Genomic DNA, 19731 nt, shown 5'->3' on the forward strand with positions numbered 1-19731 from the left:
TTGAAGGGCGCTGCTTAAGGACTCCTTGTAGCCACAGTGGAAGAAGAAGGTAAAATTACACAGGGACCTTTCTTCTGGAAGATGTTTGTTACAGTGTTTTTTGGAGGTTAGTAACACAGTGGTGATTATACAGTATATGTATATATTACATTGTAAATGCTATTTTGAAAGTGCAGCAAATATTGATGTACAGTACATCTTATGAATGTCACTCTTTACTGAGAAAGTAAAGTGTATTAAATGTTGATCGACTTATATTTGTAGATAACATCATGCAAGTGTACAAATTGTGGCTTTAAATATTGAACTCCTTGTTGCACTTGACAGACAGCAGGCAAGAACTGTTCAATCTCAACTGCAAGCTGATAAACTTCATCCATGACTTAAAGGAGCGGTGTGGCTTGGACAGGAAAGGTGAGTCATCACTCAGGTCTGTACATCTTCACATATCTATACATCCACTCCTGCACAAATAGCTCAACATCACGCTATGACACCCAAAGATAAAGTCATGGATTTAACAGTTATGGATTCTACCAATTAAAGCCAACTACAAAAACAAGTGATAAGTGCCATGTGTTTTGAGCTGGGCTTTGACTGTGGATACCTGATGGACAGGTGTGGATGTGACACTTGACCTCTGCCTTTCAGACTGTGTAGACCTGATGGACAGGTGTGGTCAGGTGACCAGCCTGTGGGAGAAGGAGCGGAGTGCAGCCTGCGCTGCCAGCCTGCTGACAGAGAGGAGCTCCTACGTCCTCTTGAGAGTGTGCAGTGAGTCCTCGTAATAAACGCATTGCATCGAGTCCAATAATCCACTTCAAGTGATCAGCATCACTGCTCGTGTTGGATATTGTAACGCAATGACAATACATATTTCTGTTCCAGTAGTTGGAGATACTGAGCCATAGCAGGACAGTGTTTAGACTCAACGGTAGTTCCCTTGCCATGGGAAACCAGACTTGACTCAAACATTTCATCCACCGTCCCATTGTGCATTGTTGTCCCATTGTCTCGAGGAAATATTTATAACATATCTATGCATCAAAATGGCATGATTGAAATGATGCATGGAAATGATGCATGGAAATGATGCATGATTCATGTTCATTGGACCGTTTTCACTCCAGTTGTTGCAAAGCACAGATCTTTTTAGGGTTAGCATGTACAGTATGTGTCCTTGTAGCCTATGCTATGTTTAAAATAAATGATGTAGGTTAGTCAAAAGTAAAATGTTTACGTTTTAAACCCATTGTTGAATATACAAGTAACTTTTTCTAATCTCATCCATGAATCAAATTATTTAAGATTCCTCTTGGGTTTAACTCTCCTTTTACAATGTTTATTCCCCCCATCTAGGGTGTGAAGAAAGTGAGGGTCGGAAATATGAGTCTCTTCTAAACAACCTGAGCAAGAGCCATCCAGAGTTAGCAGGTAATCATCTGTCCTGTCTGCACCAGTATGGGACTACATGTAAACACACAGCCTGATATCTGTCTAACTTATTCCAGATATCCTGAACAGAATGTCAAACCCCAGCAAGGAACGAGACAAACGGGGCTCTTCACTCAGAAAGAAGGAAATGTCTTCTGCTGCTGCACACTCAAGGAGCAAAAACATATCCGGAAACAAGAGGAACAAATGAAACATTGCTGTGTGTGTGTGTGTATGTCAGAATGGTGAATACATTCTGAAGCTTTGACCAATTTATATTTCCATAACTGCAAAGACTAGCGTGTCTCAGCCAATAAATAAACACCAGATATTCAAGTGTTATCATCATAATGTTTTACCTTGTGTTTTTGCAATCGTTCGCTTCCGAAATGTCTATTCACGTTCCTGGATGATTCCTACATTTTATTTAACATGACTTCATGTTCTGTAATGGGAAAATTATATTTTCACATGCTGTTTCTCTAGCTGTCATTTGTTGGTATGTGCCTGTTTTTCCTGACACCCTTGGGAAGGTCGAGAAGCCAGGGCTCCAACTGATAAGGCACGACTACATCCCCCCTTTATGACATCCTGAGGAGGTTCATCGATAGTTTTACATCTGGTTAACCAATACTATGGTTTCATTGGTGGGCAGAGGTGTTCTCAGCATCTTGACAACACTGTAGAAGAAGTCCTTGCTTTTGCCAATGCATTGGACTTCTCTTTGTGGAGCTCAGACTCTTGGAGGGACGCAGGGCGAACTCCCATCTGGGGACTCGGATGATTGTATGTCAGTATGTCAGGCCTCAGATTATTATGTTGGTTTTATGTTTATGGTTTGTTTGTTGTATGTTATTGTAGCTTTATTACTCAATTAAATTATCCTAATGGTTATAAGTTCGGATGACTCTTTATTCCTACTCAGTTTACACAGAAACGATTGGTGTGGTCCCGAAATTCAACTACAGTTCCCACATAAAAAACTCAAAAATAAGGTTCTGCTCAGTGTGAACTTTTGGAACGGTTTCCAAAAGCTGAAATATCAAAATGGATAGAAAACTAAAGTATCTAATTTATGTCCAAAAGAGAAAAACCAACGTTTCAGATGACTAAAGGTCTTCGGATCTCTTCATTTTCTCATCATCTTCATCACTGCAGTCAGACCTGATCCATCACACCCAGGTGTACCCCCTAACGAGCTGACAAAACAAAAATCACCAGAAAAAGAAAATGGAACTTAAAACGTAATGACATACATACTTGTGACTCAAACCGAGCCGATCCAAGCTGGAGCCATCCATACACCCCTGGGTTGGGAGCTACAGAGTCCAGCTCATCTGCTTACGCCCAGCCACTGAGCTCCTGAAATGTGTAGACTCTCTGGAAAACGTTGGTGGTTACCTGTTTGAAAAATGACTCTTTCTTGGACCTTTTAGAGAAGCACACTTTCCGGTGCCAGGTTGGCCTCCATCTTACACTTTATTTGTTTCCAACCATTTAAAAAAAAAAAAAAGTTTTTACATTGTTTACTCCATTTAGACTTTTGAACTCTGAATTCTCTCTTAGAATATATTCACTTGATTACTTATAGGACTTATAGGACGATTATGACGTGTGTGTATTTGTTTAGGTATTAATTTAAATCTGAACTGATGATTCGTAAATACACGTGGTTCACCTCTGACCCCGCCTCATCCTCAGGTGACCCGGGGTCACCTGACCAAGATCTGGTCATCTGTTGTCAGCCGTCTTACCTGTACCTGCAACCTCTCCTAATGAGAATAGGCTTATCTTACATTGCTAATACTTAGTAAGTTATACATGATGTCTTCCTTTTTTAAGCACAATAGTGTTTGAACAGTGAAAAAACGCCCTCCTGAAGAGAAGTGATTATGCTGAACACATGCGCAGTGGGACGCCTGTCACTCGACCTGTTCCACTGTTACTACCCCTCCGTACCCTAACCCTGTCTCTTAACCTGTTACACTGTATTGAATGTGTTATACTAACCCTCCGTACCCTGACCCTGGAAACAAAACCAGTTGCTCCTCCAACTTTGACGCGTCTGAAAGCAGAAGAACCTGAACCAAGTGCTGCACAATGTCGGGATTTGAGTTTGAATCACTAGAGAAAACGCTGGAGAAACACATTCCAGAAAATGAATTGAAAGAAGTTAAACGCATACTTTTCGGGAATTCAACTAAGTGAGTAGTAATGTTGAGTTATTATGGATTATATTATATATCGCTATGTGTGCACCTAATCGAATAACAGCACTATATGGTTTATTATCATTACAATATTGTTCATTCTCATGCATGTTAATCTCATGGCATTTTAGTTTTTCCTTTAGTTCTCTTGAGTTACTTATTATACCAGGTGGACTTTGTTCAGTTTTTCCGTTTTCAAGAGTGGGCATGTACCCTCGGACCTACAGCTGGGGTCAAAAGTCACGAGTCTCCCCGAATCAAACCCCGTCTCCCAACCCTGTTATTTAAATCTTTTTAGATCATATGTCTTCAATTTCTTCTGTTCAATCATTTCCCCAAATGGCATTTACTGTAGCTATAATAGTGTAATATTGGCTTCTGTTTTTTTCCTGAGGTAGACAGTGAAATGTTTCTTATATAATGGCATATCAATAGCACATACTCTCGACCAACAGCTTACACAATTACATAAAAGCGTATAGTAACCAGGGTTGCCAACTGTCACACGTTTAGCATGAATCTCACGCTCTCACGCACACGCAACAAATGTCACGCCAAAAGAAGAAAAAAAAAACGTTAGATCTCCTGTGGCTTCGGACGAGGGCTAAATTGGTGCGGTTGTCATTCCCCCCCCCCCAACCCTGCTTTCTGACTGACTGCTTTCTTTAATATAAACATAACACAATACTTTTATTTTTACTTTCAGTACTTGAGTAGTACATTTTTAAATAAACTGCAATTGCAATACTTAAGTACAAAACATCTTGAATACTTTAGTAGGCCTACTTCCACTTAAGTGGGGGGTTTAAAGAACACTTCTACTTCTACTCAAGTCACTTTTTTGATACAGTACTTTTACTTAAGTCTGGGTCTCTAGTACTTTATACATCTCTGGTTAGTAGTAGGACATAACAACACCGGCTGAAACGTCCAACTACTTATCAATAAGTAACCACCTTCGTAATGACTATACGGGAGGAGAGGGTCAATATTCACCACTGTCGCTCAATACACAACTGTTGGTATGTTCATCATGTTATATTCGCTATGGTATTATATTCACTATAGATATGTGTTTTAATATATTTTAATGTTATATCATGTTATATTCACTATGGTATTATATTCACTATAGATATATGTTTTAATATAGTTTAATGTTCTATCATGTTCTATTCACTGTGGCAGCAGTTCCCAAAATCACGATGGTGGCTCTCCATCGTGATGACATCGTCCATCGGCACAACCCTAATCATTCATAACACAACGGTTATGGAAATTAGAACGACAGTACATTGAATTAAATTGCAATGAAGTTACAAACAATCCACAACATTAAAGAGAATAGGCTCCGAAACAGATAAAATAAATAAAAACAAGGTAATATTACACCAGACCGCCATTACATTTTTCATCTTGCCCCTGGTAGCAGCTCGCGTACCCCTGGGGGTGCGCGTACCACACTTTGGGAATCCCTGCACTATGGTGTTGTATTCACTATAGTTTTACCACCCTGTAGGAAACTGGAGCTCCCAGCATGTGCCGAGACTGCGGCCTCAGAGCGGGACTTTGAGCTGCAGGGCCACACCTTTCAGAGTGCTCCAGAACAGCTGAGGGCCCCCCGGAGGGTCCGCGTCGGACTCATCCAGAACCACACCGTGCTGCCGACGGACGCTCCCATCCTGGACCAGGTCGGTCAGACCGGAGCCCAGCAGACCAGGGGGGGAGGGGCTCACCTGGTGTTGAGGGCAGGACAGTGTAGGGGGTACGGTAATCCCCATGTCACTGTACCTCTAGACGTCCTCCCCTCCATACCTGTTAGTCGTTATGGATAAAAGCATCTGCTAAAGTAAATAGTATACGGTATCCTGTGTTCATGAGGTTTGTCATAAACATACTAAATGTCGTCTTTTGGCCCCACCTATTTGACAGATCAGCGCTGCTCACAGTCGGATTGCAGAGCTAGTGGAGGTCGCTGCCATGTGTGACGTCAACATCGTCTGCTTCCAGGAGACCTGGAGTAGGTTAATTTCATCATCCTCATCATCAGAGCTAGTTATTATACTGTCTATAGAGTTCCAGTGGTCTGTAATCCAGAGTGTTCAAGTCCTGATGCGCTGTAAATCATGTTGTGAAAGGCCCCCAGCACTGACCTCTGACCTCTGCCCCCTGCTGGTCAGCCATGCCGTTTGCGTTCTGCACACGGGAGAAGGAACCTTGGAGTGAGTTTGCAGAGTCGGCTGAGGACGGAACCACCACTCGCTTCTGCCAAGAGGTGACATGAGAGGCCCTAGTTTAGAGTAGAACCACACACGTCCTCAGGCACAAACCTAACGGTGGAACAATATTTCATATTTGAAATATACCGGTCCAGCAATCATACCTGTATAAGTCAAATGTAGTGAAATATTTAATGAGGAGCTTTACTCCGGATTAGAGCTAATTTTGTTCTGTTGTTCAGTATATTATATATAATATTATTAGGTGCCAAGCAAGAAGTGCGAGGAACCTTTTGTAATTATTAGGGTTATTATTATTATTATTATTCTTCTTATTATTATTATAGTATAAACTATATTAAAGTATAATTATAAGTCTATACCGAGCATGACAGCTGCATAGCGAGCAGGGAGCTGTTTTTTTTAAACCAATCTCTCCATCTCCGCCCCCAGCTGGCCAAGAAGTACAACATGGTGATCGTGTCTCCGATCCTGGAGCGAGAGGCTCTGCACAGCACCTTGTGGAACACAGCCGTGGTGATCTCCAACTCCGGCCAGGTGTTGGGGAAGACCCGTAAGAACCACATCCCCCGGGTCGGAGACTTCAACGAGGTCCGTCAGCCGAGGGCCTGATTACGGATGACATGTTATAGACTTAATGAATATGATTTGATCGATGAACAAAAAAACAATCCTCAGATCCACCGACAATGAGAATAAATCTCTCCATCTTTCTTGCTCCTAGTCCACCTACTACATGGAGGGCAACACAGGCCACAAGGTGTTCCAGACACAGTTTGGTAAGATAGCTGTGAACATCTGCTTCGGACGCCACCACCCTCTGAACTGGTTCATGTACAGCATGAATGGAGCTGAGATCATCTTCAACCCCTCCGCCACTGTTGGAGCGCTGAGGTGGGCCTCCTCCTCTCCACACTGCCGCTCTGTAGGCGCTTCATTGATTTATGGCTTGGTCTGACCTTCAGCCCAAAGTGTATATATATTAAACTGTGGCACATGCCCCAGTAAAAGAGGTCTAGCTGCTATGTTGAGGCTGTAGCTGTGATTAAGGGCTGTACAAATAGAATTTACTTGACTTGTTAGTAAATAGTATAATCTGTATTTGTTTAAAGTCTGGTTTGTTTACTTTCCAGTGAGCCCATGTGGTCCATTGAGGCGAGGAATGCAGCGATAGCCAACCACTGCTACACATGTGCAATCAACCGCGTTGGGACCGTAAATAATCTGTTTTTGTCTCTGTACACACTCCTTCCAGGTAATTGTTATCTTGCTGTAGTAAGGCCCTTTGTACCTTTATCATGTGTTTGCTCATTGCAGGAACACTTCAAAAATGAGTTCACATCTGGTGATGGTAAAAAGGGTAAGAAGATGCTTTCTCTTGTGTGTCCAGCTCCAACAGATAATATACAGTACACATTTTAGTTCCTCTCTAGAATAACAGATTGTAACAGATAGCTCTTTGTTTCCGTAGCGCACCATGACTTTGGACACTTCTATGGTTCGAGTTACGTGTCTGCCCCTGATGGCAGCCGCTCTCCTGGGCTCTCCAGAACCCGGGACGGCCTGCTGGTGGTGGAGCTGGACCTCAACATGAACCGGCAGATCAGCGACAAGTGGAGCTTCAAGGTACGTCCTATCAGAGCCCTGGCGCAGTGCTCCTTAAGTAGGGGCGCTAGTATTACTGCGTGTACTTCTAATGCTTATATTGTTCATAAATATTAAAAAAATATATATATTATATATAGCATATCCATGAATTTATATATATTTGTAAATGAGAACAAGGAACTGTTTTTTGCATCAATCTTACACTGAACCTTATTATGCAAAAAAAATGGCATTATAAAGTGGTAATAAATTATATAAATGAGGCGGAAATGATTTTCTGTTCTGACCTTCCAGGTGTGACTCAGTTTAGATAGATATTGGAGTTAAGAGCTTAAAACAAAACAAACATCCTGGGCATCGTTCTGTATTTCTTTGTAATCCAGATGACCGGGAGGTATGCAGAGTACGCATCAGAACTGGCCAAGGCGGTCAGCGAAGACTTCAAGCCCAACATAGTGAAGGAGTAATGGCATTCAGTCGTATTAACATTTGATCTTAAGCCCAAGTCAAAGAAACGTAGGCTGGTGTGACTGTTTTAGACTGAATGACACTTGAGGTAATGAAGCGATTGAGGCAGATCAATATGAAATACTAGGTCCAACCATCAGATCAAATTGGCATGTGTTCAATTATTTATTGATTACAGCACATAGGGAATGTGATTCTATGTATCATACAAAATAAAGATTCCTGCTGAAATGTGCCGTTTGTTCATACTTCAAATGAACAGCTGGGAGACTTCTCTGTACACAATGAAAAGCAATCCATAAATGGTTTCATAAAAGTTATAATTTAAATACTTAATTATGTCTATGGAAAGGATAGTGCAATCATTTCATCCATGATATGAAAAAAAAAAGATAAGGGGTAAAAGGTCTGGTCATGTGAGCAGCTGAACTGACAGGGTTCATTATTTGGCTCCATGTATCCGTCCTGGGACGGCCCTCCTGTGTCCGTCCTGGGACAGCCCTCCTGTGTCCGTCCTGGGAAAGCCCTCCTGTGTCCGTCCTGGGACAGCCCTCTGGGCTAGAGTGGAGTAACTCTGAAGAGGACCAACAGGCCGGTCTGCCTCCCTGACCCCAGGTCTGCCTCTCTGAACACTTCAAGCACACTTACCTGAGACCCCCCAAAAAAACACCCGGTACCGCTGTCCTACGACACGTTTGATACGTTCACGCCGTCAGGACAGGAGTATTAGAAGCTCCTCCAAAAAGCTCCTTACTCTCTTATGCCTCAACAAAGCTGCTGCTGATCTAAGGTTGAGTTGACCTTTACCATCCAACACCTTCAAAAGAAACGCATTAAGATGCTAAAAAAATAACACAGTGGGTCATCTGATGCAACGGGTAAACCCGGTCTGAAGCCTGCAGCGGTGGGGGTCCTCCCTCTCTCTGAGGGTTCAGCGGCATGAGTCCTCGCTCTCCTGAGCGCTCAGCAGGGTGCAGCTCCTGAGGGATCCTGGTGTTAGTTGTCGACCTGCAGCGGTGATGATGTCACTACAGCGTGGGGTGGAGGTGAACATGCCGACGGAGTCGGCGAAGGCTCAGACCCCCGTCAGCTGTCTTTAAAGACCAACAATATGTCCTCGTCCGTCCCATAGCTGCGCCGAGCCTCCTCAAAGTTAGTGATGCTGGTGCAGCAGACACCTGGAACAGCAGAGGACCCACAGGTTCAGTTTATACGAGTTTCTGATCACCCACACATGGGATGTGTTGACATTGTTATGAAAAGTCCTTTTAACTCCTTTAAATATAGCTGTGACACCTCTTTTTGGGTCTTGCTACAAATACGTTTCAGATATACGAAGTGAAACTTGTGCTGGGTGTGCTTGGGCCGCTGTTGATAAAAAATTAAATAGAAATTATAGAAATTACGTATTTGGTCTATTAAGACTCAGGTGTGAGGGGGGGACTCACGGTCGGCGTACGCAGGGTTGTTGTAGAAGATGCTGCCCGTGGTGCTGTTGAAGCCACAGGCCACCACGAAGTGGCCCTGGTACTCAGGCCTCCTGCAGAAACACTTCTGGCCCGCGGGGAGGAAGCAGCAGTACTTGACGGGCAGCGAGCAGAGCTCACAGGTCAGGACCACGGCGTTGACCAGCACGATGGCCACGTGGCCCTGCTCTATATGGGCCGTGATCTCCTGGATGGTCACCGAGCTGTCAGGGAGAACGGAAGAAGAGTTTAGTTACTCATGTCAGAGACGCTGTCAGGTCAGGCTTAACGTAAGTACTAGAGAACTCACCATTTCCGAACCACCACACCCTTGCTCTCTGCATTCAGGAAGAGCTCATTCACTCTGTCTTCTTCCGTATCAAAATGCTTTTTATAAAAGGACTAATAGAGAGAAAGAAATAACAAAGTGTCAAAACATCACTCTTACTACCTCAACATCACGTAAGTCGAAAACAGGATTCATATTGAATTCCTCAACAAATACCTGGTTTTTAAAGCCCTTGTCCACGCCAAGAGTCTGAGTACAAAATTGGTGCCTGATTCCGAGATGACACATGAGGTAAGCCAAGTCGATGGTCCACACGCTCTCAGTCAGTTTCAGCTCCCAGCAGGCGCTCTGGAAGTCCGGGTCACTGATGGGGTGCAGGTACCTGCAAACCGATCTGACATGAATACCTAGAATCCATCCTATGGTATGCAGGCTATGAATCTACCTGATCACTTGATTAGGCACAATTACGGATGTATTATTAAGCATTAATAAGTATTATTATAACTGTGCAACCAGGAAGTTTAATGTTCACTTACTTCAAGACCATTTTGGAGCAGGCCAGGCCACAGTCCCAGTGGTACAGCTGTCGGATGACAGGAACGTTCAACAAGACGCCATCTTCTGTGGAGGGCATTGAACTATTACGATATCAAACTATTATATTAAACTATGATATTAAACTTATGATATAAAACTACTATGATATATCGTCTTCCTTATGGTGTTAACCATGAAGAGGATCTAAAAGAACAGTTGGTATAGTATTGCATCGTTATAGCAACTTTGTGGTGTCAGCATCACCTGTCATCCTTGTTGAATCTTCGTATTCGTACAGATATTTAATAGAATACTTCAAGTTGGATACAAGTGAAGATATTGAGATAAATGATTTCATGGAAGCTAACCAGCTAACGTCACCTAGCCTGTCATGGTTGGTAGTTAGCCTCCCGGCTCACTGGATGCTAATGTTAACCTAGCTGGTTATATGAACAGCTGGCGCCATTGCTAACGTTTTGTTGAATTCTTTCATCGTCTAATTCTTACAGAATAAGCTAATTCGAAAACTACAGCTAACGTTGTTCCACTCATTAGCGGTGGCTCGTCTTTTGTTTGGTAGCCTGATGCTAGCGGCTGGACTGTATGCTGTGATCCCGCCCCTGACGTCAGTGACGACCTATAGGGACATGACGCATCTATCTCGATTATGAATACATGGCCCTAAACCATGTATTTTTATGTTTTGCATTGATAGGCAAATGTACTGGTTAATGTACTGGTTAACACACACACACACGCACGCACACACACACACACACACACACACACACACACACACACACACACACACACACACACACACACACACACACACACACACACACACACACACACACACACACTTATTTGTGTTATATATAGTTATAGCACATTACAAGTTAAGTTAACAATATGTTTATTTGTAAGAGGATGATCAAAAGTCATATTCAATTAAATCATGCATTATTGGATAACTTATAAAAAGTTTGCATTGCTTCTCATATGCGTGTCAATCCTATTGAGTTCCATAGCTGGTGCCCATGGACATCTGCAAAAAGAGAAATGATCAGGTACAATAAATAATAAATAAAAAAAATAATCTAAAGAACAGTAGAAACTTTTTTTTTTTTTACTGATTGTTTGTTTTCATCTTCATCCTCCTCGTCTTCATCTCTCAGGCGTGTGGTTTTATGTTTGCTGTAAAAATCTCTTTTCTTCGTGAATGTCAGTAGAAACCAGTCAGAAACCGTCGGCACCTGCAAAATAAGAGTTGAAATCAATGAATAAATGAAGAGATGAGTCAGCTGTAAATGTTTGTTCAGGAGGCTGTCCTAGTTATGGGGTTAGGGGTAGGGTTAGCTAACTCACCCAACTGGGTGAGTTAGAGTGAGGGTTATGGTTAGGGCTAGCTCACTCACCAGACTCAGGAAGGTCAGTGTGGCTCCCAGATTCACTACTGTTGGTAGTATGCTGAATTTACCTGCCTGGGGAAAGGGTCAACATGCTGACTGTGATCCAGACACGTTAAGGGCCACACATTCACATCAGAAGACAGGGATAAGATATTCATGTTAAGGGCCACACATCCTCAACATAAGACAGGGATAATGTTTTCATGTTAAGGGCCACACATATCCTCATCATGAGACAGGGATAATGTATTCATGTTAAGGGCCACACATCCTCATCATAATACAGGGACATTGTATTCCTACTGTTCCGATAACGATGACTTCAAAGCGGATTCCGTAGGCCTTGATCAAGGTCCTGGACTCCGTGCCTTCTGGGCTTTTGTAGTATTTTGCAAACCTGTATTAACAAACAAAGCACACAGTTTTTTTTTATAAATGACAGTTTAAAGGTAATGAAATTAGTCGCCTATATACTATACATTTAAAGTAAGTATAATCATTATCTTGCCTATATGCTGTATGAATAAAAAGTGTGGAAGTGTGGAAAAACATATTTAGATGTTAAACTGGGTAAAGCAGACCCTACAGGCGTGACTTCTCTACCATTCGTACCAAAATATACTATTGAATTTCCTTTGTCCAACAGTTGCTTCTTGAACCAACTCCAGATTGCATGTTTGATTGCGTGATTTGATTGCCTTCTGTAACAAATAGTTGTACTATTATACTTCCATCCTCTGAGTCTTTGATGAAATTACTCCAACCTGTGTTGTTTTTACACCACATAAACTACACTGCAATTAACAGGGAATGTTTCCCACCTGAAGTTGTATCCTGGTGCTAGCACATGGCTCTTATTGTTATCATCCAACCGTCTGAAGCTGTATTTAGGAAGACACTGGCTGGCCCACAAGTCCAGGTCACAGGTCCAATCAATCAGAATGCCAAGCACGCCCCCCTTAAAACAACAAAAACATAAACAACAACAACAGCAGCATTGTGAGGCTGTAGTTGTCCAGTAACAGCAGCCTGCAACCATCCCCGGCCCACATGTTTTAAGCCATGGCTTACTTCCACTGCCATGTCCAGAAATTCCTCCCCAGCGTCTGAAACGATTTGTTTGAGGCGGAAGATGGGACAGTGGGGATCCGTGCTGCTGTTGAACACACACGTCTTCAGGTAGGATGAGTTAATGTGTGGCATGATGTTCCTCCTAGGGTCAGATTGAAATGTAAACCTAACTGACGTCACGTGTCAATGTCAAATAAAGTCCCCCAAAAGTAGCCTGCATATAGAAGATATCATAGAAAACAATCTTTTTTTCCACTTTCAGAAAATGTAGCTAGTTTGAAGTAGACCTATTGTAATATTGAAGTCAAGTGAGATACCAAAGCACATGTCTGGCCTAATATATGCTTAACCATAAATATGACAGGTGCCAGACAAAGATGGATTACCTGAACTAATCAGTAAAGAAATTCCCTGATTGGTCAGAAATTATGCTGGAGCGGTCTAAAATACAGAGGCAGGTGCAGAGAGACGTGTAGTCTCTAGCTTGTTTCACTCACAAATAGGTGATGGATGGCCGTGTAATCTTTTAACCAAATATACTCAAATGATAGCTCTTAAATCGTACCTATCTGGTACCTAATCGCCCTGAGTGAGTCTTCATTTACTGTCTTACTGCTCAGACCCACCGGTGAAAGTTGAACTTTGGGTAGGTCACACTGTTCTTGATCAGCAGCGTGAAGTTCTCCGCTGCATCTATCAAAGCCTCCCTAGAAGACAGAGCACGTCACACAGAGCATTAGCACTGAAATAATATTCAAAGGATTGGGATTCTCAGCAGAACATGATTTCCTCTTGGATTGTTTCTTACTTATTTGGTCCTGTGTCCTCCTCAAGAGGGCACCAGGACAAGACCTGGCAGGTCTGGACGGTGTCCGAGTAGTTCACACATCGTCCTGTCCGGACACCTGGCCGTGAGGACACAATAAGCGATATGAAACAGCACTACATGCTCGTCATTCTGCATGCATTAGAGTTAATGAAGGGTCAAGGGTCAAGGGAACGATCGGAGGGCAGTTGGGGGGGGGGGGGGGGGGGGGGTGAGGGAGGACAGTACCGGCCTACCGTTCCCTCGGAGATCCTCCAGTCCTGTGGTGCATTGGCTGTCCTGGTTACAGAGGGTGGACGGCTGTGGAATCTAGAATACAGACGGCCATGAGACATGAGGCCAACATCTATATCAACATCCAGCCTGAGCCTCTAGATGTTTGGGTCTTAGTCATCCGGTCAACTCCTGGATGACTTTGTTCGCATTAATAAGAAAAGATTTGTATTCATTGAATGAGAAGAACATGGTGTTAAGTGTGGAGAACTATTTCAAGTTGTGTTGTGTAACATTTCAACTAACTTGTAGCTTACAATGACCTAAACATCTGTAGTCAATGCTAATCGATAGTGATTTCAATACAATCATGTTACTGATATATTCTACAAATAGTAAATGCTGGCCATACCATACTCAATACCTCTCTTTGTCGACAAGAATCATCCTATAGACCCTCCCTCAGCTACGCTAGTTTGCAACACAAAGCTGCTCAGCCAGTCAGAGTGGATAGAACGCCGTTATTGAGTTATTTTAATTCTGAAAGTTGCAAATTAAAGCTAAATTGACCCCCAAATCCCTCAGGAGCCAACCAAGCTCTGACCCAGGACCAGTGTCTTTGACTGAGGGTCCTACGAAAGCCGTCTGATCAAATCGAGGTGGAGGGAAAAACAGATACTTGAAAGTAACGTACCTCAGGGCAGTGTGACACTTTTTGATTGGTTGTGACGATCATATTAGTCACCACAAAGAATGACTTATCACCCTACAATAAACAGAAATAATGACTTTTCACTCTGCAATAAATACAAAGAATGGCTTATCACTCTGCAATAACCACAAACTGGTTTCAGTCCTAAAGGCTCCAACAGGTAGCATGCACTCTTCCACTTTAACATTGTGTTCTGAATCGTATCATAAAGATCTCTTCATAGAGCATAAAGAGAGCAGGCTGTTATTCTTGTGTTCGAGATGTCTGTGTCTTAAAGTGCACGCTGTCTTTCAACAGCGAATGTACCTGTGGGGGAATGACATAATCAGCTACGTCCCTGAACTGAGGACTGGGGGTGTGGGCAGACCCCTTGATGACGGCGTAGCCTTTCACTTTGGTGGTGACGGTGCTGACCACGGAGTCAGTATCCTGGTAGGCCTTCTGAACGATGCACACGTACCTGAGTGACGTCACACAGGACCTACTCAACATTTACAATGGATATGACATATGTCCTCATATGACAGTAAAGCCATTCTATAGCACTGGAAACCCAAACTCCCATGCATGAATGGTAAATGGACTACATTTATATAGCTCTTTTATCCAAAGCGCTTTACAATATTGCCTAACATTCACCCATTCATGCACACATTCACACTGATGGCGGTGTCAGCCATGCAAGGCGACAGCCAGCTGGTCGGGAACAGTCAGGGTTAGGTGCCTTGCTCAGGGACACCTTGACACTGAGACACAGCTAGGAGGAGCTGGGGATCAAACTAGCAACCTTGCAGTTACCAGCCAACCCGCTCTACCTCCTGAGCTACTGCCGCATGACCTGTGGTTTGTGCTGAATGAGCACATTATTATGCGTCACTTACCCGACCAGATAAAGCAGGACCAGCAGCTGGGTGAATCTATACACCGCCCCTGCAGCGATGCTGGGGACCACCAGCGTTCTTGGGGTCTCGTAGTCAAACGCATAGTGCAGGAAGCCCTGGCACGAACTTCTTGCTGTGCCCATCTCTGACCGTTTTACTCTCCGGTAGGAAGAGTTTAGTAACACAGCTTGTCACACTGCTCCCTCGACCACATCTGATCCCTGAAGATTACAATTCAAATATTTTTTTTTTTGCATGAAGAACTATTTTGCATCACATGTTCTGAGTCCCAGGCCAGCAGACACATGGATATATATATACTTAATATATATACTATACATCAAATACATATTGAACCCCTTTTTGAACTGTCTCCTCTCTTTTTTAACACCTGGACTCTTTTTAAACTATTATTTATTGCTCCTCCACTATGGAGGTACTATTTATTGACTAGGCTTAGCAAAGACTTTTTATCTGCCATGTCTAATGTTGGCTGATGGTGTGTGTGTTTATTGAACGTATTGTTGGGTATGGACACACCCTGCTGCTCCTCCACATGTGAAGTTCCTAACGGAAGAATAAAGTTCTTTGAATTTAATTGAACCACATCACACTGCTTTGATGGTGTGCTTTTGATTTGGACAGTAAATACATTTTAGTTAATTACTTTTTTGAAGGGGTATTTATTCCAGGCCTAACAACAGATGGGGCATTTTTAAGTGATTCTATCTTTGTAAATAATTCCAATAAATTATAATTCATAACCTTTTCCCCCCTTATTTATTGAACTTATTGATATAGAACCTTTCATGTATTCATACAGCTCAAAGCGCTTCACATTCAAAACAATATAATTAATTAAATGTAGAAGAAACAATTTTAAACCAATAATCCTGATATTAAAGCTGGTTGAAAAGTATTATCTATATCAGATGCACTGCACATCAAAAATATCATACATGCCTTAATCTAATTCTAAAGCCCAACAACAATATTATTCAGATAGGTAAGGAAAACATTCAAACAATATTGGGGGAAAACTATCAGTCACCAGCAGCCTTGAACCCAAGGGTCAAGTGTCCTGAGCATCACCTACCATGCCTCCTTGTATCTTTTAGAAAGTAGTACCTCTCCCTCAGCCTCCTCCCACAACCGCTGGTTCATAATCCTCTCCCCTGGCGTAGGGGAGGTTGCAGAGTTCAAGGCCAGTGGAAGTCCTTGTGTCTGTTTGGCCTGGAATAGTTACACATGTAACACAACATCTAAATATGTCAACAAAACAGCACACTTTTAATTGGGACTAGAAATAGTGTCATATGTTCAAAGGGCCCATATCCCTTTCCCTCCACACGTTAGCTAGATAGACAATAGATAGGGCAGCAGGGGCACCACAACTCAGGACATTTGCATCCAAATTTTTGATATAGAGGACTGATATATAGGGCAGAAGAGTCCATCTCTTTTCCCTGCCTCTATCTCTCTGGCTTGAGAAGTATTTCACCCAACTGTGATTGACAGGCAAGAAGGACTCTTGAACTAATTACGTTCAAGAGTCTAATTAATAAGAAAAACATTAAACTACTAATTAGCTCTTGAGTATTTGTGGATACCTATTGTTATTTTAATTAACACTATTCTTATAGTCCACCTTTTTATTCAGAAACTAATTTTGTGTGTAGACAATGGAAACACATCTTGGTTCACCATACAAAAGATAACAGGGTAACACTTTATAATAAGGTGCCATAATAAATAGCAAACTAGTCATTACCTAACCCTTTGTTAATATTTGTTAATTGTTACTAAAATATCTATTTGGCACAAGTTAATAGTTTTTTCATCATTAATTAAATATTAGTTGTTTGCATAAAATCTGTATGTTAATGTTTTAACAAATAGAAAACATCTATTAACTAATATTGTATTAATATTTATTAATAGTTAACTAAATGTCTTTTTGGCACTAATTAACAGTTATTTCTTACATCATTTAAATGTTAAATGTTTATTCACAAACCATATGTTAATATAAAAGTTAATGACATATTATTATTTAACTAATTGTTATTAAACTGTGCTTCTGCCTATCCCAATATGAACCACTCCTCATAGGACCCTTACAATAAAGTTGGTTAAGCTTGATTAATATATTAGTAATATATAGCTATCAGCGTGGGGCCCAATTTTGCCGTTTTAGTTTGCGATGATGTAACTTCCGGTTTGGTCACTTCCTGTGATGTCTCTTCCTGTTACTTACCTGTGTAGAAGGAATGGCCAAGTACTAACGGCTGCGGCCTGCGGGAAGGCGGAGTTGGACGTCCAGCCCCGCCCACATCCAATACCTTTATCGTCCTTATTTCAGGACGAAACTTGCTGCATTTACGAGACCTGCGAACTGTAGGATTTCGTTTTCTCTTGGACTGTTTGGACGCCCCCCGTAAATATACGTATTCTTCACATATTCTTTCAGTGAGCGGGGAAGGAGAAGGGGGAGAGGGCCGGCGGGAAGAAGAGGTCATCTAAAGGCGGCGGCGCAGACATGTACCCCGTCGAAGAGAACCTCTTCACCATCAAACAGAGGAAAGGGAAACGCAAGCAGTAGAGCGACATGGTTACCGCTACCAACAGCTGTTGGTCTTGTCAGCCTGAATTGTGTGGGTTTATATGAACACACACACACACACACACACACACACACACACACACACACACACACACACACACACACACACACACACACACACACACACACACACACACACACACACAACACCAACCCCCCCCACCTCATCTCCTGACTGGATTGGTGTCACAGGTGTGACACTGACAGCGTTTCAGAAAGTGAACCGCTCCCCAACAGCACCACCCTGTGGCTGGAAATGAAGACAGTTTGGGGATTTTACAGTCTGCTTATTCTTGTAATAGGCCTATAAAACAAAGTCTATGCAACACCTCGTGGTTATATTCTGCTTATCAAGTTCTTGAATGGAGGACCAAGCAGAGAAATCATTCACGTTGGAAGTAATCTCTCTTCAACTCACTAAACTCCATAGGCCTACTTGCTTAATTGTTAGAGGACATGTTTAGGATGATTTATTATGGTAGATTTATAAAAAAAAACGATGTTTGATGTGTGGTTTAGACGGTTTGGATACAACTATGCACAATGTGATGTTTAGTCATAAATGGACACACAATATTTTTGTATTCTTTTATTTGCAGTTTTCACCGTCTGTTGACGAGGAAGTGTGACAGTAAAAGGTCAAGCTTGCTGCGACTCTCTCTTCATTGGCTACGGTTTAACTCAGTGTTAAGTCAGAGTTGCTACAACACAGTGCACGAGAACACTACAATTTAAACTCATAGCACTGTTCTGAATACACATTTTTATGTGTGTTCATACCGTCCATAATGTAGGTTTTCTTTATGATTTGCTCCTTGCAGCCCGTGGCCCTTTTGAAGTGATAAGATACAAGAAGGTCCTGAAAGCATACAATCAGGGCTTGAAATTGTCGGCTGTCGTGTTGTTTTTTTCAAGTGTGGTTAAGAAATATTGCCTGTCGCTCACTCTGTCTTTCTCTTTCTCATGCTCTCTCAAGCCCTCTCTTTTTCTCTTTTTCTCACACTCTTTGTCACACTGTTTCTCTCGCTCTCTCCCTCCCTCACTTTCTTGTGCTGTCTCTCTCACTCTGTCTTTCTCTTTTTCTCACGCTCTGGTTGAACCCCCTCTCTCTTTCTCTGTTTATTTGATATACCATTTTATACATTCTGTTGTCATTCTAGTTTGATCATCTTTTTTGATCAGTTTAACCGTCAGTGATCAGTGTTCCAGGAGACCATCAGGTTAACCATCAGTGGTCAGTGTTCCAGTAGAAAACAAAAAGCTATTGGAGTTCTTTGACTTTATAAATAAAGTATTTTCATCCCCCTTCCCAACAGTGTGTGCTTAGATCATTAATTTCCAGTGTGAGAGACTCACTGTAAAATATTTGCTATCGTTAATAAATGTTATAAGAAATATTTGTAAATAATGAATAATTACTGTTCCAACTTTATTATAAGGGTCCCCCATACTAATAGTTATATATTACTAATGTATTAATTAAGCTTAACCAACTTTATTATAAGGGTCCCCCATACTGATAGTTATATATTACTAATATATTAATTAAGCTTAACCAACTTTATTGTAAGGGTCCTATGAGGAGTGGTTCATATTGGGATAGGCAGAAGCAGTTTAATAACAATTAGTTAAATAATAATGTCATTAACTTTTATATTAGATGATGAAGTGTGGCGTCTGCGCCTTTAGTCTAGCATTGAGGTGTCGCCCGGTGCGTATAGTCTCCAAAAAACGTAAT

General features: G+C 42.0%; 4 protein-coding genes across 5 annotated transcripts; 2 read left to right on the top strand and 2 right to left on the bottom strand.

Annotated features, from left to right (window-relative positions):
* Nucleotides 1-7: 7 nt before the first annotated feature.
* Nucleotides 8-3210, top strand: c8h22orf15 (chromosome 8 C22orf15 homolog; the record flags this gene model as incomplete). The annotated part of the gene is made up of 6 exons (XM_084468198.1): nucleotides 8-106; nucleotides 328-414; nucleotides 652-774; nucleotides 1360-1434; nucleotides 2871-2893; nucleotides 3136-3210. Exons 1-6 carry the CDS (start codon nucleotides 82-84, stop codon nucleotides 3208-3210), a joined length of 408 nt encoding a protein of 135 aa, XP_084324324.1. The 5' UTR covers nucleotides 8-81.
* A 150-nt stretch (nucleotides 3211-3360) lies between these two features.
* Nucleotides 3361-8168, top strand: upb1 (ureidopropionase, beta). The gene is made up of 10 exons (XM_084467951.1): nucleotides 3361-3638; nucleotides 5164-5335; nucleotides 5577-5664; nucleotides 5825-5919; nucleotides 6317-6475; nucleotides 6609-6778; nucleotides 7018-7099; nucleotides 7202-7244; nucleotides 7356-7510; nucleotides 7876-8168. The coding sequence occupies exons 1-10, from the start codon at nucleotides 3535-3537 to the stop codon at nucleotides 7957-7959; spliced, it is 1152 nt and encodes a 383-aa protein (XP_084324077.1). The 5' UTR covers nucleotides 3361-3534; the 3' UTR covers nucleotides 7960-8168.
* Nucleotides 8169-8344: 176 nt separating this feature from the next.
* gucd1 (guanylyl cyclase domain containing 1) lies at nucleotides 8345-10851 on the bottom strand. Of its 2 annotated transcripts, none has more exons than XM_084467953.1 (6): nucleotides 10520-10851; nucleotides 10255-10336; nucleotides 9932-10097; nucleotides 9737-9828; nucleotides 9409-9650; nucleotides 8345-9138 (listed from the first exon to the last, which is right to left on the bottom strand). In XM_084467953.1, the coding sequence occupies exons 1-6, from the start codon at nucleotides 10611-10613 to the stop codon at nucleotides 9047-9049; spliced, it is 768 nt and encodes a 255-aa protein (XP_084324079.1). In that variant the 5' UTR covers nucleotides 10614-10851; the 3' UTR covers nucleotides 8345-9046. The 2 variants fall into 2 exon arrangements, with proteins under 2 accessions (XP_084324079.1, XP_084324078.1); XM_084467952.1 differs by having other exon boundaries at nucleotides 10255-10339.
* A 419-nt stretch (nucleotides 10852-11270) lies between these two features.
* p2rx4b (purinergic receptor P2X, ligand-gated ion channel, 4b) lies at nucleotides 11271-15513 on the bottom strand (the record flags this gene model as incomplete). The annotated part of the gene is made up of 12 exons (XM_084467755.1): nucleotides 11271-11303; nucleotides 11389-11511; nucleotides 11674-11739; nucleotides 11971-12064; nucleotides 12489-12625; nucleotides 12739-12880; nucleotides 13365-13445; nucleotides 13547-13643; nucleotides 13801-13873; nucleotides 14472-14543; nucleotides 14796-14949; nucleotides 15371-15513. 12 exons carry the CDS (start codon nucleotides 15511-15513, stop codon nucleotides 11271-11273), a joined length of 1215 nt encoding a protein of 404 aa, XP_084323881.1.
* Nucleotides 15514-19731: the final 4218 nt, after the last annotated feature.

This window comes from Micromesistius poutassou (assembly GCF_964030765.1).
Source record: "Micromesistius poutassou genome assembly, chromosome: 5".
Classification (NCBI taxonomy): Eukaryota; Metazoa; Chordata; class Actinopteri; order Gadiformes; family Gadidae; genus Micromesistius; species Micromesistius poutassou.

What these genes read in the sequence shown, in the direction of transcription:
- upb1 (XM_084467951.1), top strand. Translation starts at nt 3,535, where the DNA reads ATGTCGGGATTTGAGTTTGAATCACTAGAGAAAACGCTGGAGAAACAC. An exon ending in CTGCTTCCAGGAGACCTGGA is followed by an intron (nt 5,665 to 5,824) that starts GTAGGTTAATTT and finishes CCTGCTGGTCAG; the next exon opens with CCATGCCGTTTGCGTTCTGC. An exon ending in ATCTGGTGATGGTAAAAAGG is followed by an intron (nt 7,245 to 7,355) that starts GTAAGAAGATGC and finishes TTGTTTCCGTAG; the next exon opens with CGCACCATGACTTTGGACAC.
- gucd1 (XM_084467952.1), bottom strand. Translation starts at nt 10,613, where the DNA reads ATGAAATCATTTATCTCAATATCTTCACTTGTATCCAACTTGAAGTAT. An exon ending in AGATTCAACAAGGATGACAG is followed by an intron (nt 10,340 to 10,519) that starts GTGATGCTGACA and finishes TGCCCTCCACAG; the next exon opens with AAGATGGCGTCTTGTTGAAC. An exon ending in TGCTCCAAAATGGTCTTGAA is followed by an intron (nt 10,098 to 10,254) that starts GTAAGTGAACAT and finishes ATCGGTTTGCAG; the next exon opens with GTACCTGCACCCCATCAGTG.